The following is a 23,398-nucleotide window of genomic DNA, read 5'->3' as shown; positions in this document are numbered from 1 at the left end:
AGCCGACCTAGAACACCGTGGAGGAGCACAATGATGGTAAAGACCTCGAAATCAAAGTGTAGGAAAGCAGAACGTAAGTGGAGAAAAACTCAACTACAAAATTGACTATGACCTATACAGACAGTTTTTTTTTATTTTAACCAAGAGTTATTCAGGGTTAAACAGCGACACTTTTCTGAAATCATCAGTAAGAACTTCAACAATACTCTCACTCTGTATGCTGTGGTTGACAAGCTCACAACCCCCTACTTTTCTCTCATGCGTTTTAGAGCATTTCCACTTTTAAATGATATTTCTTGCACTGTGCGCTGTTTTAATTGTACTTTTATTTTTTCTCGTTTTAAATGTTTATGAGCTTTTTTTCTTTTTTTTAAAATGCTTTTATTCATGTAAAGCACATTGAGTTACCTTGTGTATGAAATGCGCTATATAAATAAATATGTTTTACTTTGCTTATGTATTATATCAAAACATTTGACGTGTTCTGCCTTGAGCTGCTGTTTGCACCTTTTAGTCCCACCGGAATGTAATATAAATGAACATCCTCCAATTTAAGACAATGTGGGGCATTGTTAGTGAATATATGCATATTTGTTAGGAACAAGTCATGATGATGATTCATGAAGAATACTTCATTTCAGGAGCTTTAAAACAATATGACTTTAGATCTACCCACACTTTTTCATACTTGAATTATTATTATTATTATTTTTGTAGATAATGCGTGAGATTGAGTGAAGTCTAAATTCTGAGTTTCCTCCATGCATAAGCTTTGCTGGCCTTCACTTGTATGTTTGTGGCTCTTGCTGCCTTCACTTTTTTGTTAAATAATTTAAAAAAATAATAATAAAAAAATAAAAAATACTACATTGGCTTGATCCGGCCACTGACTTGACTATTGAAGAATGTCTTTGCCTTCAAAAGGTTTCATCTCCACAGAGGAAACTCAGAATGTGGTAATGACATCCATAGGCTTCAGCCACTCCATGGATGCAAAGGATTTTCATTCAAGCATTAAAAATCTTGCAACATCTGCAACTAACAAATCTTTTATTGATTAATCTGTTAATTATTTATTTCAATTAACTGATTAATCAGATTATATATATATATATATATATATATATATATATAAGCTTTAAAATTTCCATCCCTGTATTTAAAAACAGTACATTATTTCAATTTGACAGGGCAGAAAATTCACAATTTGATGAAAATTGTCACTGGTTTGGTCTGTAGAATGTCAAAAATGTTGATCATTTTTTCCCAAAATAAAAGATGTGTGCAAATGTCTTATTTTGATGAAACACAAAGATAATAGTCTGCTTTCATGGAAGATCACAGAATCTTTACTGTGGAGAGACTCAAATTCCAAGGATTTGGACAATTTTTATGTTAAACAAAGTCTATAAATAATTGATTATTAGATATTCCTAAATGGTGAATACCATGTTTTGGTGAAACGTCTTGAATTAAAGATGAAAGTCTACACTTCAATCAAATGGATTATCTCAAATCCACTGTTGTGGTGTGTGAAGACAACATCGTAAAATGGCTATCCTTAAGCTCCCTTGCCTTTGAAAATTGCATCAGAATGTACTTGATTCTGAGTTTCAATCTTCAGCTTCAGAAGTGAAATGCTTATGTATTTTTTAATGGGCTATCATTCACTTTAATGGTTCTATGTCCTGTATTTGTCAGTTTCTACCTCCTACACACGCTTTGACTCAAGTATTCCCCGATGAGAAGATGCAAGGCGGCGTCGCATTGTGTTTTTCTTATTTTAAACCAATGTCTATCGTTTTCTGAAGCCATGAATCATGTTGAGGTGTTTGTTTAGACTACACAAAAACGACTTAATTTATTTCCATAAAGGTGCAGATTCTTTCTTGGAGAAATTGGAAGTGGTGCTGCGTACCCAGGTAAACTATCACATTTTAAAACACATGTAATATACTACAATTTGCAACACTGGCAAGAGCTTTGTTTCATTGCCTAGGGAGTAGTGTTCTTACATATGAAAATAAATTGAGAAACTCTAATCTACCATATGATGGAGATCAGTGATACTCAAAAGTGTAGTACTAGTGATGAGTGGGTTTCCTCTAGTGGTCCACGAAGAATCACTGAATTAAATGTTAAAATTATGCATAATGTACAGAAGTGTATTGCTGCCACACCATAAAAAAAAAAAACTAAAAAAGGTTCAGTAGTTATAACGTGAGTAGTTTCACGTTATAATGTGGTCTCACGGAGGACTCGTCAACTCTTGTTGCGACCCTGTGGTCACTCACATCCTTCTAATGTGGAGTTAGGGACAAATACGGGCACAGAGGGGGGCTCTATCGTATCTATAGTTACATAATGCTAGTAACTTTGATATATAAGACACGAAAAGGACCTTTGGCCTGAAATGCAAGAAATTCCAACTGCCAAATGCAGTAGTCAAATTTATTACATTTTTAACATGTTAACTTTTTACAATATAACGTGAAACTTATCACGTTATAATGTAAAATTTATCAAACGTGAAACTTATGTAATGTAAAACTTAGCACGTTATTACGTGATATATTATATATTATGTGATACTGAACCTTTTTTTTATTTTTTCTGGTATGCCAGCAACATGCTTCCATAATAATGCAACAGCGGCTTAACCTTTTTTTAAATGCAGTACAGTGCATTTGTTACATACGGTTCAGTTGTATTTAACTTTTAAGTACAATACAGTTGCATTTCATCTTTTGGAACTGTTTGTTTTTTAAACATGCATTTAGGCACAGTTTTTATTTAAATATTTACATCCACACCTATGGAGAATTTACAGTGTTCAATTAAGCTACCTTGCATGTTTTTGGAATGTGGAAGCCGTGTACCGGGAGAAAATCCACGCAAACGCGAAGAGAATATGTAAACACCACACAGGAGGGCTTGAGTTACGATTAAAACCCGGGACCTCTCCACTGTGAGCACATGAATATATCAGCACTAAATTGACCAACAAAATGAAAGGTGGTGCCACGAGGTGACTGTAATTATACTTCGACAATGACTGATAGCGCCACTTACCTCAACACACATGGCCTATAGAGCAGACGGAGCATCTGTAAAGCTGAACTTTACTGTGGACTTAAGAGAAGTGAGAGGCGAAGGGAAATGATAAAACCACAGAATGCCCCACCTCCACAATAAATGCCTTTCCATCATTAGACAGCATTTGTATATGTAAATTCTCTCTATATCATGATGCGTTTTTGACTTTTTAAATTCAGCTTTTTTCCTAAATAGATAACATACAGACATCACACAGGCAATCGTCTATTACAACCAGAACCTTGTTTTCTTTTCAATGTCAAATAATTCAAAATCAGAAGCAGACTCAGAATCATCTTTATTTGCCAAGTATGTCCAAAAAACACACAACGAATTTGTCTCCGGTAGTTGGAGCCGCTCTAGTACGACAGTCAATTGACAGAGAACACTTTTGAGACATAGAGACATTGACAAAAAACAGTCACTGAGCAATAAAGGCTTGCTAGTTATCTGGTAATACCGGTACATTTATTTATTTATTTTTTCTTTTAACAATTGTGCAAAAAGATGCAGAGTCCTCTAGAACTTAGAACAGTTCGAATGACTAATATTGCAATAGTCCGGTGCAATGACCATTGTGCAAAGGGCGCCGAGACTTCAAGGACTGTATGCGGTTTAAAGTGGCGAGTAGTGCGATAATCTGGGACAATGTTGATTGTGCAAATGTTGCAGATACTCCTCAATCAGTGTGCAAATGGAGCAGATGCTACTCTGGCATGAGTGGCCAGTATTGGTCAACAACAGATATGCAAATAGTGCAGCGTGGCGAGACTACTACAGTGAGTGCACGAGTACTATATAATTGGCCCCACAGAAATGTGATAACAAACTCAAGTCAAAAAATTGCCAGCATGTTGTAATGGAATTGTAAGTTAGGTGTTTAAGAAGTTGATTGCAAGAGGGAAGAAGCTTTTGGAATGTCTGCTAGTTCTAGTTTGCATTGATCGGTAGCGCCTACCTGAGGGAAGGAGCCGGTGACCGGGATGTGGAGGGTCCGAGATGATTTTACACGCTCTTGTCTTAGTTCTGGCAGCGTGCAAGTCCTCAAGGGTGGGTTGGGGGGGTACCGAGAACCCAATTCAGGAAGGGGCTTTCAATCAGTGAGCAGTCAGAACTTTTTTTGTGTGTGATCTGCATCCAGCCCCCACAGCAGAGTCCCCCGAGGTGGCCCACCCACCATGTGAGAATGTCCTGTAGATGAGTGTGATCATCACTCCCTGGTAAGCGTCAGTGATCTGTCATGGCTGTCCTAAGCATGATACACCCCTCAAGTACCACTATATTGCATCGGTCTGCCATTGTTTTAACAGGTATATAAGACTAGAATTATCATGGCACAACGAGAGCGCGATTAAGACACGAGAAAAGCTGCACACCCAAATGTTGACTACCTGTTGCCGTGGCAACGGGCTTGCATCCTACAGGCATCAGGACTCGCTAGTTCTAAATAAAGCTTTTTGTTCTCGCTGATCACTGGATGAAATGATGAAAATTCTCCTCGCAGAAAGGACTCTTCAGAAATGCACTGGTAGTAGCAGTGTGTAAACAATGGCAGTGTGCACTTGCTATTTAGCACGTAACCTCCCAAACAGCAGAAAAGGATTATCGACACAATGAATACGCCACATCATACAATAATTATTTTTTCTCAAAGCCCTCACTTGAGTAATCCTTAGTAAATCTTCTCCAATGTACAATAATGTACAACAAATTGCGATCCAACATTATTTATGTAATTCATGAATACATAATACTGGCTGAAGAGATGCATATTATCTTTGCAATAGTGTCATTTTTGAAAGCCATTTTTAATAGATCAATAGTTGCATGCAAAATGCCTGTCATTCCAATTTTTTCCATTGGCATGTTATAAGAAATGTAGTGTTCTATCCTACGACCTTTGATTTAGTTCCTTTTATTATCAAAGGTTTCGATTTTATAGGTGTACATGACTTAGTTGACAAAGAGAGTTTAGGGAAAAAAAAATATCTACAAGTATAAGAAAGAAAGTTGTAATCTTATGAAAATCGTCTGTATATTGTTTGTGGAAATTTAAGATGGGTATACCCCGCCTCTCGTCGTAAGTCGACTGGCATAGGCTCCAACTCAACTCCAACCTTAATGAGGACAAGCGCTATAGAAAAAGGTTTAAAAATTCTGAGACACATCTTGCATCCATCTGAGCCAAGCAGCCGTTGGCTGTCTTAATCTAATATTGTTAGCTATATATATATATATATATATATATATATATATATATATATATATATATACACACACACACACACACACACACACAGTGGGTACGGAAAGTATTTTTTTGCAGCCATTTGCAGCCATTTGCTAAAATCATTTAAGTTCATTTTTTTCCTCATTAATATACACACAGCACCCCATATTGACCCCATATTTTTGCAGATTTATTAAAAAAGAAAAACTGAAATATCACACAGCCATAAGTATTCAGAGCCTTTGCTGTGGCACTCATATTTAACTCGGGTGCTGTCCATTTCTTCTGATCATCCTTGAGATGGTTCTACACCTTCATTGGAGTCCAGCTGTGTTTGGGTATACCGATTGGACTTGATTAGGAAAGCCACACCCCTGTCTATATGAGACCTTACAGCTCACAGTGCATGTCAGATCAAATGATAATCATTAGCTCAAAGGAACTGCCTGAAGAGCTCAGAGACAGAATTGTGGAGAGGCAGAGATCTGGCCATGGTTACAAAAAAAAATTCTGCTGCACTTAAGGTTCCTAAGAGCCCAGTGGCCTCCTTAATCCTTACATGGAAGACGTTTGGGACGACCAGAACCCTTCCTAGAGCTGGCCGTCCTCTCTCACCAAGAGCCTTGGTGAGAGAGGTAAAGAAGAACCCAAAGATCACTGTAGCTGAGCTCCAGATATTCAGTCGGAAGATGAGAGAAAGTTCTCGAAAGTCAACCATCACTGCAGCCCTCCACCAGTCAGGGCTTTATGGCAGAGTGGCCCAACGGAAGCCTCTCCTCAGTGCAAGACACATGAAAGCCCGCATGGAGTTTGCTCAAAAAACACCTGAAGGACTGAAAGATGGTGAGAAATAAGATTTTCTGGTCTGATGAGACCAAGATAGAAATTGTTGGCCTTAATTCTAAGTGGCATGTGTGGAGAAAACCAGGCACTGCTCATCACCTGTCCAATACAATCCCAACAGTAAAGCATGGTGGTGGCAGCATCATGCTGTGGGTGTGTTTTTCAGCTGCAGGGACAGGGACACTGGTTGAAATCGAAGAAAAGATTAATGCGGCCAAGTACAGGGATATCCTGGACGAAAACCTTCTCCAGAGTGCTCAGGACCTGAGACTGGGCCAAAGGTTCACCTTCCAACAAGACAATGACCCTAAGCACACAGCTAAAATAACGAAGTAGTGGCTCCAGAACAACTCCGTGACTGTTCTTGAATGGCCCAGCCAGAGCCCTGACTTAAACCCAATTGAGCATCTCTGGAGAGACCTGAAAATGGCTGTCCACCAACATTCACCATCCAACCTGACAGAACTGGAGAGGATCTGCAAGGAGGACTGGCAGAGGATCCCCAAATCCAAGTGTGAAAAACAAAAAGCATCATTCCCAAAAAGACTCATGGCTGTATTAGCTCAAAAGGGTGCTCCTACTAAAACCAAAGGGTCTGAATACTTATGGCTGTGTTTTCAGTTTTTCTTTTTAATAAATCTGCAAAACTTTCAACAATTCATTTTTTCTGTCAATATGGGGTGCTGTGTGTACATTGAGGGGAAAAATGAACTTGAATGATTTTAGCAAATGGCTGCAATATAACAGAGTGGAAAAATTTAAGGGGGTCTGAATACTTTCCGTACCCACTGTGCGTGCGTGCGTGTGTGTGTGTGTGCGTGTGTGTGTGTATGTAAAATAGCTTTAGAATAGATTTTAAAGTTCTGCTACTGGTCTATAAATCACTAAATGGTTTAGGTCCTGAATACATGAAAGACATGCTCATGGAATATAAACCCAGTAGGGCTCTGAGATCTCCAGTCTCAGGTCAAATACTGGAGCACAGACTCCAAGCAAATATGGTGAAGCAGCATTTGGCTATTATGCTGCTCAAAAATGGAATCTTGCCAAAAGAAGTGACGTCAGCTCCAGGTGTTACTGTTTTTAAGTCCAGGTTAAAAGAAAAAAAAAAAAAAATTGTTTTCCCCTCCTGCTTTTGAGAGCATTTCCACTTTTAAATTATCTTTTTTGCTATTTGTTTTAGATGTTTATCTTTTTTTGTTTTGATTTTCTTTGTTTTTAAATGCTTTTAATCTTGTAAAACACAGTTACCTTGTGTATGAAATGCACTATATAAATACATTTCCTTTGCTTTGCTTTAGTAGCATAATTCTCCAAGTCATTGATGAACATTTTCAGAAAACAGAAAAAAAACTAATTCCACAAATAAAAAGTCTACTTGTTGTTGCCTCGATTCAACCTTTGCAGATTATTGCGACACAAATGACTGAGTTTTTAGCAAGTACATTAGTATTTTTTTATTAATATCGCGACAGTAGGTTAAGAATGACTTGGACAATTATGCTATTTATTACAATATTAATTACTATCCAATCAATAGGTAATTGAATTAACATAACACATGGGTAATGATGGAGCATACTTATCGTGTCTGTTTTTTTACGTTTACAAAATGACTTCAAAGTGCTGATCTTGGTTGTAATCTAATCATTATTTTTTTAAACGTATACTAAAGGATAATTTGATGATTGTCTACACCTCAGGTTTCAAACTAAAGGCCCAATCCGTGGCCCACGTAAACATGCCACAATTTTCCTTCCATTCAAACTGAAGTAGTCATCATAAAAATGATAATAACCAAATGTGTGGGCAATTGTGTAATATGACTGGGTGATTTTTAGGGTTCCCACACAAAACACTTTAGGTGGGGGACAAGAAGTGTAACTGCTTTGAACCCTAGCCACATGCCACTCTGGCACTTGTCTGCATCCTTCATATCCTAAAAAGAAGACAAACTGTTGATGTTGCACTTTCCTAAAAATAAAAAAATATTATTATTTTTTTCTTTTTTTATATTTCATTTTAAAAATCTGTCCCTTTGTATACAGAAGACAAGCCTTTTGTTTTGCTTTTCTCTTACTGAACCGAATGTGAACCAAAGGTACATCGATCCACAACCAATTCTTGGGATACCGTTACACCCATGGCAATTGTAAATTACTATTAGAACCGGCCCCTGAGGGCAACCAAACTACCATGTTGCTTGTGATGAAAACAAGTTTGACACCCCTGCCATTGCCCATCGCAGTTATGCAGGCAACAAACCAACCCTTTATCCTTTCCCTCACTTGCATCCATCCATTTTCTATGATGCGCATTTGGATCATGGCTGAGCCCGAGCCTATTCCAGCTGGTTATGGGCAAGAGACAGAGTACACCCTGGACTGGTTGCCAGCCAATTGCAGAGAACGTAATATGACGAGTTTATTCTTGTAGTGTTACTTTTTTTTTTTCCTAACAAAAACAAAAAAAAACACAAGAACAACAAAAGAATAAACAAACGTGACTTTTGGTGTGTATTTTTTAATACTCCTGTTGTCATTTGGGTCTTGAGCTGAAAAGGTTTGGGAACCCCATTCTCTGACCTTAAAACGCACTTTGCTTTTCCTGCGTGCCCTTTGTGGCCTTTCACTGTGTTGCATCACAGTACCTTAGTCACCCTGCGGGGGGAGCCTGCGTGTGCAGAAACAGGCGACACGGGCAGGTGCTGCTGAGACGAGATACTCCGTGCTGCTGACTGGGACTTCCATGTTTACTTCAAGTGGTTTTCGGGCCATTTCACAGACAACATGTTTAGTCCTTTTCCTCCCACTCGAGGATGCGAGCGTCTCGTAGCGAGCAGCCAAGTATATTAAATAAACGTTCCTGTGAGCAATTTGCATGGCGTACAGCATCTGTGCGCTGGCCCGGGATGAGGGAGTTGAACTTGACTTGTGCATAATGATTTTGCAGCTGCACCTGACATCTGATGTAGATTCAACCTGCTGTTCCAAACACATTTATTTTCCCTTAAATTAATTCATTAGGTTCGGGGATTAATTTACACTATATGCAGCAATGTGCAAATGTCTTGGGAACCCATTTGATTTGTTTTAGCAATGCCATAATGACCATTACAGTGGATATGAAAAGTCTTCACACCCTTTTTCAAAAGCCAGCTTTTTGTGGTATTAAAAAAAGGATGACAAGAAAAATAATTTCAAGACTTTGTCAACTATTAATGTATAATTTCAAGACTTTGTCAACTATTAATGTGACTTAAAACCGGTACAACTCAATTGTTCTTTTTATTTTATTTAATTTTTTAAATTAGCTTTATGACAGGGGAAATAAAAATGCCATACATACCTATTCAATTTATGGTCAAAAGGTTCATCGGACCATAACTGAATCTTCCAATCACACATTGGGGAAATGTGCTATTGTCAGATAAAACCAAGGTTGAAGATTTTAACTATAATTCCAAAAAGTATTTTTGGTGCAAACACATAACTGCTTATCATCAAAAGAAGGCTGTAACTACAGTGATGTGTGGTAGTGTTAGCATTATTCTTTTGAGCTGTATTTCTTTAGTTGGAAATGGGGTGTTTAGCCAAGATGGGGGGAATTATGGGCAATTCAAAATAGCAGTCAGTGTTAGTACAAAACCTTCCGGCTTCTCCTGGAAACCAAAATTAATTTCAGGAAAAGCCTCCTTGAAAGGCTGTACTTAATTTAAGGTTAATGAAAGGCTTTTTAAATGGTGGCAGGTGTATGCTGACTCCCATTTAACACAAGTTTGGAAGTGATTTGTTAATTCTGAACAGCCACATTCTAGTCTAGGGTCTGTACAATTGCTTATTTTTACTTCCCCACCCGAAAAGATTACCTCATTCACTGCCAGCCTTCCCAATTAAAATGGATGTGTGACTTCTAAACCCGTCAATGGCAGTGATAAAACAAAATAATAATAATCTATTGAGTTGTACAAGTTACAGGTCACATTAATGTTGGAAAAGGTTTCCAAATGATTAATCATGATTTAAATTTTTTTGAATCACAAAAACATGGAATTTGAACAGGGGGGTATACTTTGTAACCACTGTATAAGTAGATGGCCACTAAGTAGAGCACAGACCTATTAATAATAGTCAAAGCAATTCATAGAGATTTATATTTGGTTTTGTTTGTCAATTTGTTTGTTAGTTGGCATGCTACATGCTGCTTAATGGTGGTGCTAGGAGGTGCCAATAGGGTATATGCATTATGAACTTCCGCATTAGGCAAAACAGGTCGAAGCATTTCCTTCCAGCACAGGTAAATGGTGGAACCCTATAGCAAGTGACCAGGACAAAGCACCCGTTGGTACTTTGAATGTCTTCATTGTCTTTTGTTTAACACAAGATGTCACCACAGAGCCACCAAAGATGACAATATCCAATGTTTAGGCTTTGTGTTTATGTATATTATAGCTGTAAAAATAAAGGATATACATGTATTTAACTTTTGTACAAAGACACCAGCCATAAAGAAAACAAAACTGTAGCTAGATGGACTTCAAACTATTATGTCATCAACCTGTAGTTATGCTCGTGTGTGGCATACACAGGAAGTCTGCTAACATGTTTTCTGGGTTTGGTCACGTGATGTTTTGCATGTAGAGGTTTTGATTGTAAGAGTTGGACACTTCCATTGGTACCATGTTGACTCACATGCTTAAAAGAAAACTAATGCACCCTTATCCAGAACACCAAAATGCATTGGAATATAATTGGTTGTTGAAATTTTGTTTGTTCCTTCATGAATCATTCCTATACCAAGTTTTGTGGACATGTTTGGTTTTGTATTGATTTGTGTAAACCTGCTGTCTCCTATTAGTTAAAGATTTACAAGTCATATCAATGTTTGTGAAAAAGGGCCATTATAAAAACTAAGATAAAACTTTTACAAATGATTGTCATTCCTATTTCTTCATTATGTTCTTGGCCTTCTTTTTTTCAGCTGTCATAATGTGAATGATTGTTTTTGTAATTGCCCTAGATATGTCATACGCATTGTGTTATAAGTGTGCGGGTCTGTTATATAAATTACTCAGTAGTTTTTCACTTCAGTTGTTACTGATACAAATTTCACCAATACGTTTTGCAATTGCAAATACTAGACAGCAGCAGCACTGCTTATTTGTTTTCTGTTTGTCTTTCTCCATAATATTCTAACAACAATTTGTTTGATTTAAAAGGGAAGTTCGCTGAGGAAGGGAGAGTTACAGGGGATGACCATCACTGGTAAGTCTTTTTTTTGTAATTAAAACACATAAATGATTACGTAGACAGTGGAGCCTCCAAAGTTCAACCAAAGTCTTCTGCGAAAATATATATTAAAAAAAGATACCAGCAATGGCAAAAAAGGAAACAATAGAACAGAAAATGTAACTTACTGTGACATAGAGAATGTTCTTTGCTAGGCTACTCAGTACAATATGAGCAATGCAATTAATTCCATTTCAATTGCATACACAAATTAATTTTATATCTAATGTAACTAGCATGTAGTTGAACGTGCACTGGCTAATTGCAAGGAAATAGACCGGTAAGCTTGTCAACAAGTTTTGTTGTCATGTCTTCAAATGGTGAATAGTTTTACTTTATTTTAGTCATTTTATCCTGTGACATTTAACAATGTTAAAATATGACTTGCCCATTAAGGTTTTATGATGGTGACCGTTACAGTGTGGAGTATGTGGGGGGGAATCTTTTGGAAATAGAACACCTTGAAGTTGGATTGTGTCAGTTCCATTCTACTGTTGCTTATCCCAGAGAATGTTTTTCTTTAAACTGATCACTCATCAAAGAGGTCTTGCCCCAAAGCAGTAGGGAGCATTCCAGTGCCATATTTAAATTGAAAAAAATTAAGAACAAAAAATATATATATATATTCATTGTCTAGATTTGCAGTGACAATCATGCAGTTTGAGCTTATACTTGCATCATTGCTGTAATCACATTTAGCACTGTGTGTGACTGCATTCATCAGCCTTCGCCCCGCTAATTCCTTTGTTTTTGTTTTCTCCCCCCACTGCAGACTATCGTCCTCCAACTCCACCACAGGCCTCTGGTCTCCACCGCTACCAGTTCCTGTTGTATGAGCAGCCATCCGACATGGAGGTGCCGCTCTCCCAGCGGGAGTCGTCGGCACGAGGTAATGACTCAGAGTTCACCACCCCGCTGACCCCTGAAGCCTCATCTATCATACGAGGGCTAATCAACGCAACTGCCAACACTATGTTGTTGAATCAGCAATAAAGGCAACCACAGAAAGCTTGAAACATAACATTAGTTTTTTTGTACTGTTATAATGGAAATGATAGTCGTTGTCTTTATGCGCCACTGTGGGAGGTATTTGTACTTGTATTTGTACAAAAAAGGTGCTGTTGATTCACTCTCTGTTTGCTGACTAACCACCTAGGTTACTTGTTACATACCATTTAATGTTCCATTAACATTTCTGTAATATTTTACGTCATCTATATATAAATATACAGTGAAATGCCCCAAGAGTGGTACAATATGAAGTTCAAATGAAATTTTCAAGGAAAACTTCATGACGTCAGAAAAACTCATGAAACCTCAGCTCAATCTGAATGATAAACTCCATACGTGTGTTTTCTTTTTAATTTTTCTTTCGCAAGAGTGCAATTTTGTGAGAATGTGGCATATTAGCCTATTCCTCCGCACTTTATTTACCATACAGAAAACCATACAGTTAGTAAATATTCAGCAGCAGCACGCTACGTATTCGATTTCATTACAGTATATGTACAACAGCTACATAATACCAGATGATCATAAACGTCATCAGCTACATGTACTACTTAGAGTTGTGAGCCAGTCTGGATTTATTTTGTGGCTCTCTTTCACATCAAGAAGTTGATGTACAAGGCTTTTACTCTTCGCTAAAATTCCTCTGATGGCCGCTGCATGATTTGCATCTCAGCCATGGTGCAAACAGTATCGAATGATTAAATCCATCTTTCTGAAAATATGCCAGCACCTTACGTTGTTTAATTATTCCGTGACATTTTTATTCCATGATTGCAATAGTAATCGGAGTGCCATGTTTTGACTAGTGCTGGCACATACAATGTATTCTTGCTTTAAAATTTTGGGGGTTTAGTTCCCGTTTAATTTGAATTACACCATTAAAGACTACAGCACTACCAATGAATACCACTAGTATCAGAAAGTATCACTTAGCAACCACTTTCTTGTTCGTGTTTGTCAGATGTCTTAAAAGGGTGAGTAGTTTTACTTTATTTTGGTTTCTTAAAATATTGCTTAACTTCTCTTTAGACTTTTTACTTGAAATATAGCCTGTTCAGTTTTTTATGAGCCTGGAATAAATTAATTCAGTAAATGATTTCCTATGAAGAAAAAATTGTTTTGAACTTAGACCAACTTGAAAGTCAATGATGAGCATCATTTTGTGTGTGTGTGTGTGTGTGTTTCAAAAGTTCCCCTTGTTTGTTTGAGAGTGAGCTGTTATTTAATTGATTTTGTTGAGGTTCTTGTACTTTTTGGACCCTAAAGGCTCCCGAAAAGAAGGGTATGTGCGGCGGGATGAGCACAACCCTCCGAGGAGGCGTGTCTGGCTGTCTGTTCTGGTCGGGTTCCGGCCGATGATTTGAAGTGCAATCGAGGGCGGTTTGAGTCATCAATGAGTGCAGCTGCCACTCTCAGCTGTTTTGGAGCTTTGACACCTACGTCACTAATCAATGCAGGCACCCTGTTTGATGTGATGGATTTGAAGTTGCTTGCACAAAAGCTTGAAATGGATTGTTCAAGTATTCATAATGTCAAATGTGGTTAAACTAGAGAAATCTTAGCATGAATAATAGCCTGCTATTTAGAATATTTTATGACTTTTGTGCAAACAGAATGCATTTTCTGCCATCAGTTCCACTACTTGCCCCCCCCCCTCCCTTACAATAATGAAGCTACTGGACCCACCCATAGCTACTCCTCTGGATTGCTTTAATTCACTTGAATTACTTCCGCTCTTCAGCAAACTCTCCTTGCTGTTAAAAACAAATCTAATTAAAATAATTTCACTCATGCATAATGAAACATTTTATTTGGTGGGTCAGTTCTTGAAGGGATAATTGTCCTAGTATTGTTTCTTTCAAATGATTTTTCAAGGACAAAAGTCTCGTCATCGTTTTTTATCCAACATGCAATGATATAACCTGTCAAACATTAAATGATAATTAACTTTGGATGGGCATAATAATTGATTCATTGATCAGTAAGAATTCGCTCAATTGCGTGGATTTGATTATTGGAAAATGAAGTTCACTATTTGACTGGAACCAGCCCAGATGCTGTTGATTCACTCTCAACTAGTTTCAGCGATGGTAAAAAAAAACACCAAAAAAATCCAATCAATTTGTAAGTTGATCAAGGATATTTACTCAAATGCAAAATTAAAAGTTTCATTTGGGCTAACCTTATCATCGGGCTCTTTTTGTTATGTTGGACAACTTTTATTGAACATGTTGCACAATGTGACTGTCCATCAAAAAACATGCATCTATAAGTTTGTATCTAAAGCACAACAAAAAAAAATCTTTGTTTCAGCATCGGCTATATACAGCGGCTGAAATAAGTATTTAACACGTCACCATTTTTCTCATTAAATATATTTCCAAAGGTGCTATTGACATGAAATGTTCACCAGATGTGTGAACAACCCTAGTAATCCATACATACGAAGAAAGTGGAACAAATAAGATCCGAAATTAAGTTGTGGGTAATAATGTGAAATGACACAGGGAAAAAGTATTGAACACATGAAGAAAGGGAGGTGCAAAAAGGCATGGAAAGCCAAGACAACACCTAAAATCTATCAAGCCAGCCCCTTGTCAGTGCAAATGACTGTCAGCTAGTTCAGTTCCTAATTGATGGCTTACAAAAAGTCTCATTGCCGTGGTGTGAGTCTAGACACATTTCATGATGGGTAAGAGCAAAGAGGTGTCTCAAGATCATTGCAAAGTAATTGTGTCAAAATATAACGATGGGATTGGTTACAGGTGCATATCTAAGCTTCTGAATGTTCCAGTGAGCACGGTTGGGGCCATAATACTTAAGTGGAAAACCAGTCAAATTTGCCTCGATCAGGTGCTCCTCACAAGATTTCTGACAGAGGACTGCAAAGAATAATCAGAAGAGTTGTCCAAGAGCCAAGGAACACTTGTGGAGAGCTTCAAAAAGACCTGGAATTAGCAGGTACTGTTGTCACAAGGAAAACAGTGAGTAATGCATTCCGTCGCCATAGCCTGTATGCACGCTCACTACGCAAGACCCCATTGCTGGGAAAAAAAAAAAAGCATGTCAAAGCTCGTTTAAAGTTCGATGAACATTTGGAAAAGCCAGTTAAATACTGGGAGAATATAGTCTGGTCTGATGAGAGCAAAATTGAACTGTTTGGATGCCATAATGCACACTAAATGGCACTGCACATCACCCTTAAAAAACACCATACCAGCAGTGAAGTTCGAAGGTGGGAACATGATGGTTTGGGGCTGCTGCTCAGCAAATGCTAATGGTAAACTTCATATTATTGAAGGAAGGATGAATGGGCAAATGTGCCAAGACATTCTTGACAAAAATCTGCTGAACCTTCAAGATTTGAAGACTGCTTGTGTGGAGGAATGGGATAAAATCACGCCAGAGCAACGCATGCAACTTTCTCCACACAGGAGGCGTCTTGAAGCTGTCATTGCAAACAAAGGCGTTTGTACAAAATATTAAATATTGTTCAATACTTTTTTCCCCTGTGTCCTATTATTATTACACATACAGTGTAACTTAATTTCTGAGTTTATTTGTTCTCCTTTTTTTGTATGCATGGATTACTTGGGTTGTTCCCAAAATTTAATGTCAATAGCACCTTTGGAAATATATTTAGTGAAAAATATGGTGACAGTGTTAAGTACTTATTTCAGCCGTTGTAGTTAGAAGAAGCGGCACGGTGTCCGACTGGTGAGAGCGTCTGTTCTGAGGAGCGGGGTTCGATCCCCGGCCCTGCCTGTGTGGAGTTTGCATGTTCTCCCCGTGCCTGCGTGGGTTTTCTCCGGGCACTCCGGTTTCCTCCCACATCCCAAAAATATGCATGGTAGGTTAATTAAGAACTCTAAATTGCCCGTAGGTGTGACTGTGAGTGTGAATGGTTGTTTGTTTGTATGTGCCCTGCGATTGGCTGGCAAACAGTTCAGGGTGTACCCCACCACCTGCCCGTTAATAGCTGGGATAGGCTCCAGCACGCCCGCGACCCTAGTGAGGAGAAACGGCTCAGAAAATGGATGGATGGATAGTTAAAAGAAAATGTTTGAAAAGGTTTCAACCCCTTTGTTGATAATATATATGATAAAACATTAATTTCAATGGGGGCGGCATGGTGACCGACTGGTTAGCACATCTGCCTCACAGTTCTGAGGACCGGGGTTCAAATCCGGCCTCGCCTTCGTGGAGTTTGCATGTTCTCTCTGTGCCTCTGTGGGTTTTCTCCAGGTACTCCGGTTTCCTCCCACATCCCTAAAGCATGCGTGGTTGGTTAATTGAAGACTCGAAATTGCCCATAGGTGTGAGCGTGAATGGTTGTTTGTCTATATGTGCCCTGCGATTGGCTGGCGACCAGTTCAGGGTGTACCCCTCCTCTGACCCAGAATCAGGTGGGATAGGCTCCAGCACGCCCGCGACCCTAGTGAGGACAAGCGGTACGGAAAATGGATGGAAGGATTTCAATGGAGGATGCCATGGACTTTGGGTAAAGAGGTTGGGTACAACCTGGACTGGTCGCCAGCCAATTGCAGGGCACATTTCAAATAACGATTCAAACTCAAATTTACACCAATGGATAATTTAGTCTTCAATTAGCTTAACATGCATATTTTTGGAATGTGGGAGGAAGCCAAAGTACCTACAGAAAATTGCACCCTACCCTCAGAATTGTGAGACAGATGTGCTAACCACACCCTGCTGTCCAATTGTTATGTTATAGTTTCTTTTTTGGGCATATTTAATGATAAAGTATTGAGAAGAATGATGCTGCCTGAAGGAATTGTGGAGTCAGTCAGTCGTAGGGCGTGGAGGATGTACATCATTTTTTTATGTTCTTATTTACACTGAAAACTATTTCAGACTTAATAGTCAACAAAGTAGTGCATGCTATTTTGCATCAACTGCTTCAAGGTGCAATTAATCAAAAATCAGTTCTGGAGTTCTAGTCCTACAGCAGCGACGTATCTTGACTTTTTACATAAATCAGACCACGCCATAGACTAACCTACGCTAACGCAGTAGTAAATTCATTAATACGGTAAATATTTGTATTATTTATAGGCCATAAATCTAAAACAATTAAATGAAAAGAAGTAAGTATGGCAGTAACTGACTAACTATTGTTGTACTGCCGCTGTTTATAAACTTCAAAACATATCAGTATCGTCAGAAACCGAGGACCACTGTAGTCAATAGATTATTATGGCCATCCTTGGTTGTCTATGGCCATGCATTTGTAGTTGAAGGATTTTTGTTTAGCTTCAGTGATGCACCTGCTACAATTGGACTGGCCTCCACTTGGCTTTGACGAGGTTATCCCCGCAGACACACACGAGCGGAGGGAATCCCATGTCTCCCCACCTCCTCCGTTAAGTATGTTCACTTATTAGTGTCTGTCCTCCCTCCCATGTGCTGTGACACAGAGAGCATTTGTCAGGCCCGTGACATTAATTGATGTGATTTACAATGGGAGAGCATTTAGTCGTGGGTGGGAGACTCCTAATGATCATTTTCCACTTCCAGCAGCGCAGTCATTGACTCAATTTGATTGCGAATTTGTTGTTCCTTTTTCTTTTCATCTGGGGCCGCGTCTTTAGCAATATAGGGGGGGGCGCCGCCGCCGCGTGAGGAATGGTGGGAGTCTGCTCTGTCTCCTGCGTTCAAGTTATGAATGTGGGTCAGTGACCTGACGGAGACAGTTGGCTTGCAAGGAACTGTAATGGGAGGCAGGATGCGCTCTTGGCTGTGGGCACCAGCAAGACATCATAGGGAATCCCCCGTGCCAGGGTGGGGGGCGGCCATTGGGCACTCGTGATGCTTGTTAGCCACTTGGCAAGCACTCAATATGTCGTGCCACCGAGTTTGTGAAGGGATGTAATGCCAGGAGGGGCTGCTGAGGGGGCCTTCTCGTGTTTTAGGGGCCCGGCATCAGCATTCACTGGCCAATAGTGAAGGTTGAAAACGACAATCATCCCAGTTCCTTGATAACAAAGTATGAACCTGATGATCACACGGGGTGAATGAGTAGATCACAGTGCTGTTGCTGCATGGTGTTGCTCATCTTGCCTTCTCAAGCCCACACTGCCAGCTCAGCACACTCCACAGTAATTGAAGCCATTTGCAATGTTGCAGTGTGGTAATGGGCAGATCCATGTCTACCACCCACCCACAGCCTCTACCATTAATCAGAGCGCTGTGCAGTCACAGCTAGGATTTTGGCTTCTACAGCAGCCGGGAGGCGACGCTCTTAAAGAACACTTTGACATTTTGGCTTCTTCCATATATATTTTTGTCAGGTAGACGTTTTACTCATTCATCGTCCCTGCATAATAGTCACCACTCAAATCTATCAATTTAATGAATTGAACTAAACTAAAACAAAACAAAAAACTGTTTAAAATAGAATCTCATTGATCAACTATGGGGAAAATGAACAATCCATTATTTGTTTATGATAATTTTTAAAGAGTTGGGAGGATCTCTCTCTCTGAATGTTCTGAACTCCTGTTTTAATGGCAATGGCGTGTTGAGAAAAATAATGATGCCATAACTGACATCATGTTGATCTTGTTTTTAGAGAGCATACGAGTTGAGGATGAACAGTGCCTCTTCTATTGACATTTAAGTAGTGCACTTATTTTGCCGTAACTTAAGACTCGATTCATCAACAATCAGTTTTGCACGATCAATTTATTATTTTGTCCATCTCCATTTAGAAAACTGGCAACTACAGTAAACCCAATTTCTTTGTGCATTACAATTAGTTGGGAAATGGAAGAAATCATTTCAGGAGACTGTATTTTTTTTAAGATAGTTTCTTAATAAGTAAAGTGACAGAATAATAATTGAATGACTGAGTCCTGAAAACAAACATTCATAGTTAAAGCCCCAGTTGCTTCCCTTTACTTGTGGTTTGACAGATGACATCTGACTCTGGTCAGGTGATCTCTTCTCTGCCATTTGTTTGATTTGCATTTGGTGGCCAAATTTAGTGTAACAAATCTTGCTTTGAGCACTCTCACTGGAGACTACTTTAGCTACACTTGCACAATTTCAGATTTCTTATAAAAACTTAAGTTTTCATTGACATTGTTTGAGAGGTACAGTATTAATTTAAAAATATGTGACATGAACTGTATTGCATCATACTGAGAGCTTTTCAGTGTTCTCCTGATCAGGAACTATAGCTAAATAAGTTAACAAAAATACCTGAATACCACCCATCCATTCTAAACACCGCGCTTATCCTGTTCAGGGTCAAGGAGCCTTACCCAGCTAACTTTGGGCGAAAGGCGGACTCCACTATGAACTGGTAGCCAGTCAGTCGTAGGGCACATGTAGACACGGACAACCATTTGCACTCACATTTACACTGTTACTGAGTGGGAACTGAACCGACACTGCCTGCACCAAAGTCAGGCCAATGTACCACTACCCCATCAGTGACAACTGAATACCATATTTCCCCAAATAGCGGTCATCCACAATAAATGCGTCCTTTCAGAAACATTTACTTTATTAACTGTTATTATCTCAGCATTGATACTATTGTTCACACAGTAACCTTAAAAAGTTGACTGCTGGACCCCATTTGAACTCTTTCGCTACCCCAAAGAGCAGGACCTACTGAGGCATGTAAACAATCTCAGATGAATTATAAAGTGCAGGACTTGTTATAAACAAGTTCCTGTAGTATTAAAGATTGTGTTATGTGGTTGCGGTGTCTTTACGGCAATTAACATTACAGTTACCTGTAATGTGAGGGGCTCCACAATGTTGTGTACATCCGTGTTCCAGGAAGCTAGATGACTTATTTTCTTCGCCCAGGCTCGCTTATTTTAAATTCCAGTTTCACTCGACATATGTAGTTAATATTATAACCATCCATCCATTCCTTTCCTGTACCGCTTATCCTCACTAGGGTCGCGGCCATGCTGGAGCCTATCCCAGCTATCTTTGGGCAAGAGGCGGGGTATACCCTGAACTGGTTGCTACCCAATCGCAGGGCACATAGAAACAAACAACCATTTGCACTCATATTCACAGGTATGGGCAATTTAGAGTCTTCAATTAACCTACCATGCATGACCAAGCACCTTTTTTTTTTTATTGTTGAAAGCAATGGTGCAGATCTACAGTATATAAAATTGTTTATTATTCTAAAAATACAAATACATTAAATTGTGTTTACATAGCATTTCTCAGAGGGAGTGCTTGACATGGTTAAACTACAGAATCACAACCATCATATAGTTATACAAGAAAAGTCTTGAATAATAAAGATCTCCCCATACCCCACAGCCCCACACCCCCCAACCAACCCCCCAATAGACATCCCGGCCCCTATATGGGAACTGGAAAGGTGTGTCTCTGCTCCAGTGAAGATTATTTGGGGGCCACTATAGGGTGCTAAATGGGGACACCACCCATGTTCTGCCATTTCCCAGGGGTCACCCACACCATAGTCAGACAGAGAAGCGTGATGAAGACAAAGGCGGAAGCAGGAAGACGCTAACATCCCCTTCATGTCCCGCACTATCTGTCCTTTCCATGAGTGACTAGATGGGAGCGGTGGAAACATGTTCCCTGCACTCCAAATACATGGCGGCCTATTTTAAGGTCACTTGTACCAGCAAGTGTGATAGCACGAGATACTGAGAGTTGGGATGGATAGGCAAGCTTTAGGCAGGGTGATACATGTCTGTCATTCTAGAGCGATCTTCACCGTGACACCCTGCAAGAGAGCACAGTCAAGTCAGTGTTTATGCATGTCAATTGAGTCAAATCTACCACTTGACTCATGAACTATATCCTGACAGACTGTGGAGTATGCTTGCTGTCCCCCACCCTGATATTGTCTTCAGAGGGTGAGGGACCTTGTACCACACATGCAGGGGGATTTAGGCATCTGCGGGGGTGGTGCATTATCTCCCACGGACGCACGCGTTTAGAGGCCGTGCCCCTTCTTTCAGGGAGGTCACTGGACTCCATTGCCCTTACATGACGATCAGAGCCCTTTCTGTCAGCTCATCTTATTTACGCAGACTGACAGAGCAGTCATTTTTATCCCTTCTTATCCAGCTGAGCTCACAACCTGCATTAATGGATTTGTAATTTGCTGACATGATCACGGTTCAAGTAGAGACGGGTATAATAATATATTGATCATAATAGAGACACTGGAGATTTCTGCTTGACAGCGACTTTATTTATTATTTTGCTACATCCACACTATTTAACGCCTCACTTAATGTTTTTGCTCAATATGACACTGGAATGGTGGAGAAGGTCAGAACATTAAGACACAAGCCCTTTTTACACTGAATGTAAAAGCAGTCATTTTTGTACCTTTTTCCGTCTGCCGCTGTTCTGTATAAACAACACCAACACGGAATTGGGAAACAAAGTCAACCTGGCATTTTGCGTCTACAGCTCCTTTATAAAGTCTGCAACCTGTGTGCAAGAGGATTCTGCATTGTCGGGAGAGGGGTGCATAGTTAAATACTGGACACTCACTTCTACCGCCCTTAAGTGTTGAAAGCAATTGTGGCTGTTGGACAAGTATTTTATTCAGTATACATGTACATACACTGATGTCGACCACATCAAGCATCTCATCTTTTTGCAGGATGCTGTGTTTCTGTGCGAGAGTGCACACAGTTAGCTAAATTGCAGCTCTATTATTTTACTGGTCTCTTATGTAGACATTTGCACGATCTCATTGTGAGAGGCTACAGATAGACCCTAAAGTCAATCAAGGAAATGTAGTCGAATTCCCATTCCCAAATTCAAACATTCAACAACACACCAAGGATAACAAATAGCATCCGAATACAGCTGATGATGATTTTCTATATGGACGATAATAGATACTTAAAAATCACAGCTATGAGTAGGACATGCCTCAAATATGTATGGATGGTTGAGTTTGAATCTTTCCCAGATGTTCTTTGTGATGCCGGCGGATGTGAACTGTGTCTCCTTGATGGTGAAAACAGCCGCAAATGGCGGAGGCAACAAAGACTTTGTCCACAGTAACATTTGTATCCAAGGCAGAGTCCGCCTGAACTGTGAAACTATTCTCTCTACAGATTTGGACCACTTCAATCGTTGGCTCACTTTGTACAAGATTCTTTTCCAATGCTGTCCAGCTGTTTTTTTAATTATTCCAAATGGAACTAATGGAATGTCAGCGATTTCCTGGATTGGGTCAGGACTTTCTCTTATGTACAGCAGAACATTTGAAGATGCACTCATATATTGTAGGTATTAAATTCTCTCTAATGTGTTGTATGTATTTGTAGGATTGGCTGCCATGGAATGGCAACTGTGAATGTATTTTTTTGTTTTAAGCAAAAAGGAAGCTGCTGGGAATTTAGGTTGTCCAAAATCTTAAACCATGATATTGTCATACCAGCCGGATGGCCGTCTGGTGTTTGTTTAAAAGGAGAGGGGGGGGGGGGGGGGGGGGGGGGGGGAGTGCAGGCGATTGAATCATATAATCTTGCCAACGCGTCCTTGCGTTCCCACCTCCATCATTACAGCAACATGTTTTATTTTCAGCAGTGCTGTTCTCTGTGACTCACAGCTCACTTAGGCCTTAGATGCCTTAAACATAGATGGAGCGCTCATGACAAATACAACAGAGATTGCATTCAAATTGTACTGAGTGTATGTAGTACTGTACAATGGTACCTTTATGTTCAACCACAATCCATTCCGTGATGCTGGTCATCTGATTTGGTCATCTTTCAAAACTAAATTTCCCATTGAGATCAATTATATTTGGAGTCATTTCAGTGTCAAAACTGACTGTCATGAAACCTTTATTAACTGTACAGGCAATGTTGTATGTGACATACTAACATTCTTAAGTGTCATACAAATATAAGCAAATGTTAAAAATGTTTATATT

The 23,398-nt window shown here is 39.4% G+C and overlaps 1 protein-coding gene across 2 annotated transcripts in view; it reads left to right on the top strand.

The window, feature by feature from the left end:
* LOC133400627 (phosphatidylethanolamine-binding protein 4) overlaps positions 1-23,398 on the top strand; it is a 96,608-nt gene that overhangs the window by 68,303 nt on the left and 4,907 nt on the right. For both annotated transcript variants that reach the window (XM_061673469.1, XM_061673470.1), the window contains exons 5-6: positions 11,388-11,433; positions 12,230-12,346. In XM_061673469.1, coding sequence (XP_061529453.1) covers positions 11,388-11,433; positions 12,230-12,346 — 163 coding nt within the window. The remainder of the gene's footprint in view (positions 1-11,387; positions 11,434-12,229; positions 12,347-23,398) is intronic.

Source organism: Phycodurus eques, chromosome 3, assembly GCF_024500275.1.
Source record: "Phycodurus eques isolate BA_2022a chromosome 3, UOR_Pequ_1.1, whole genome shotgun sequence".
Taxonomy (NCBI): Eukaryota; Metazoa; Chordata; class Actinopteri; order Syngnathiformes; family Syngnathidae; genus Phycodurus; species Phycodurus eques.
This window is presented reverse-complemented; position numbering and strand designations above follow the sequence as displayed.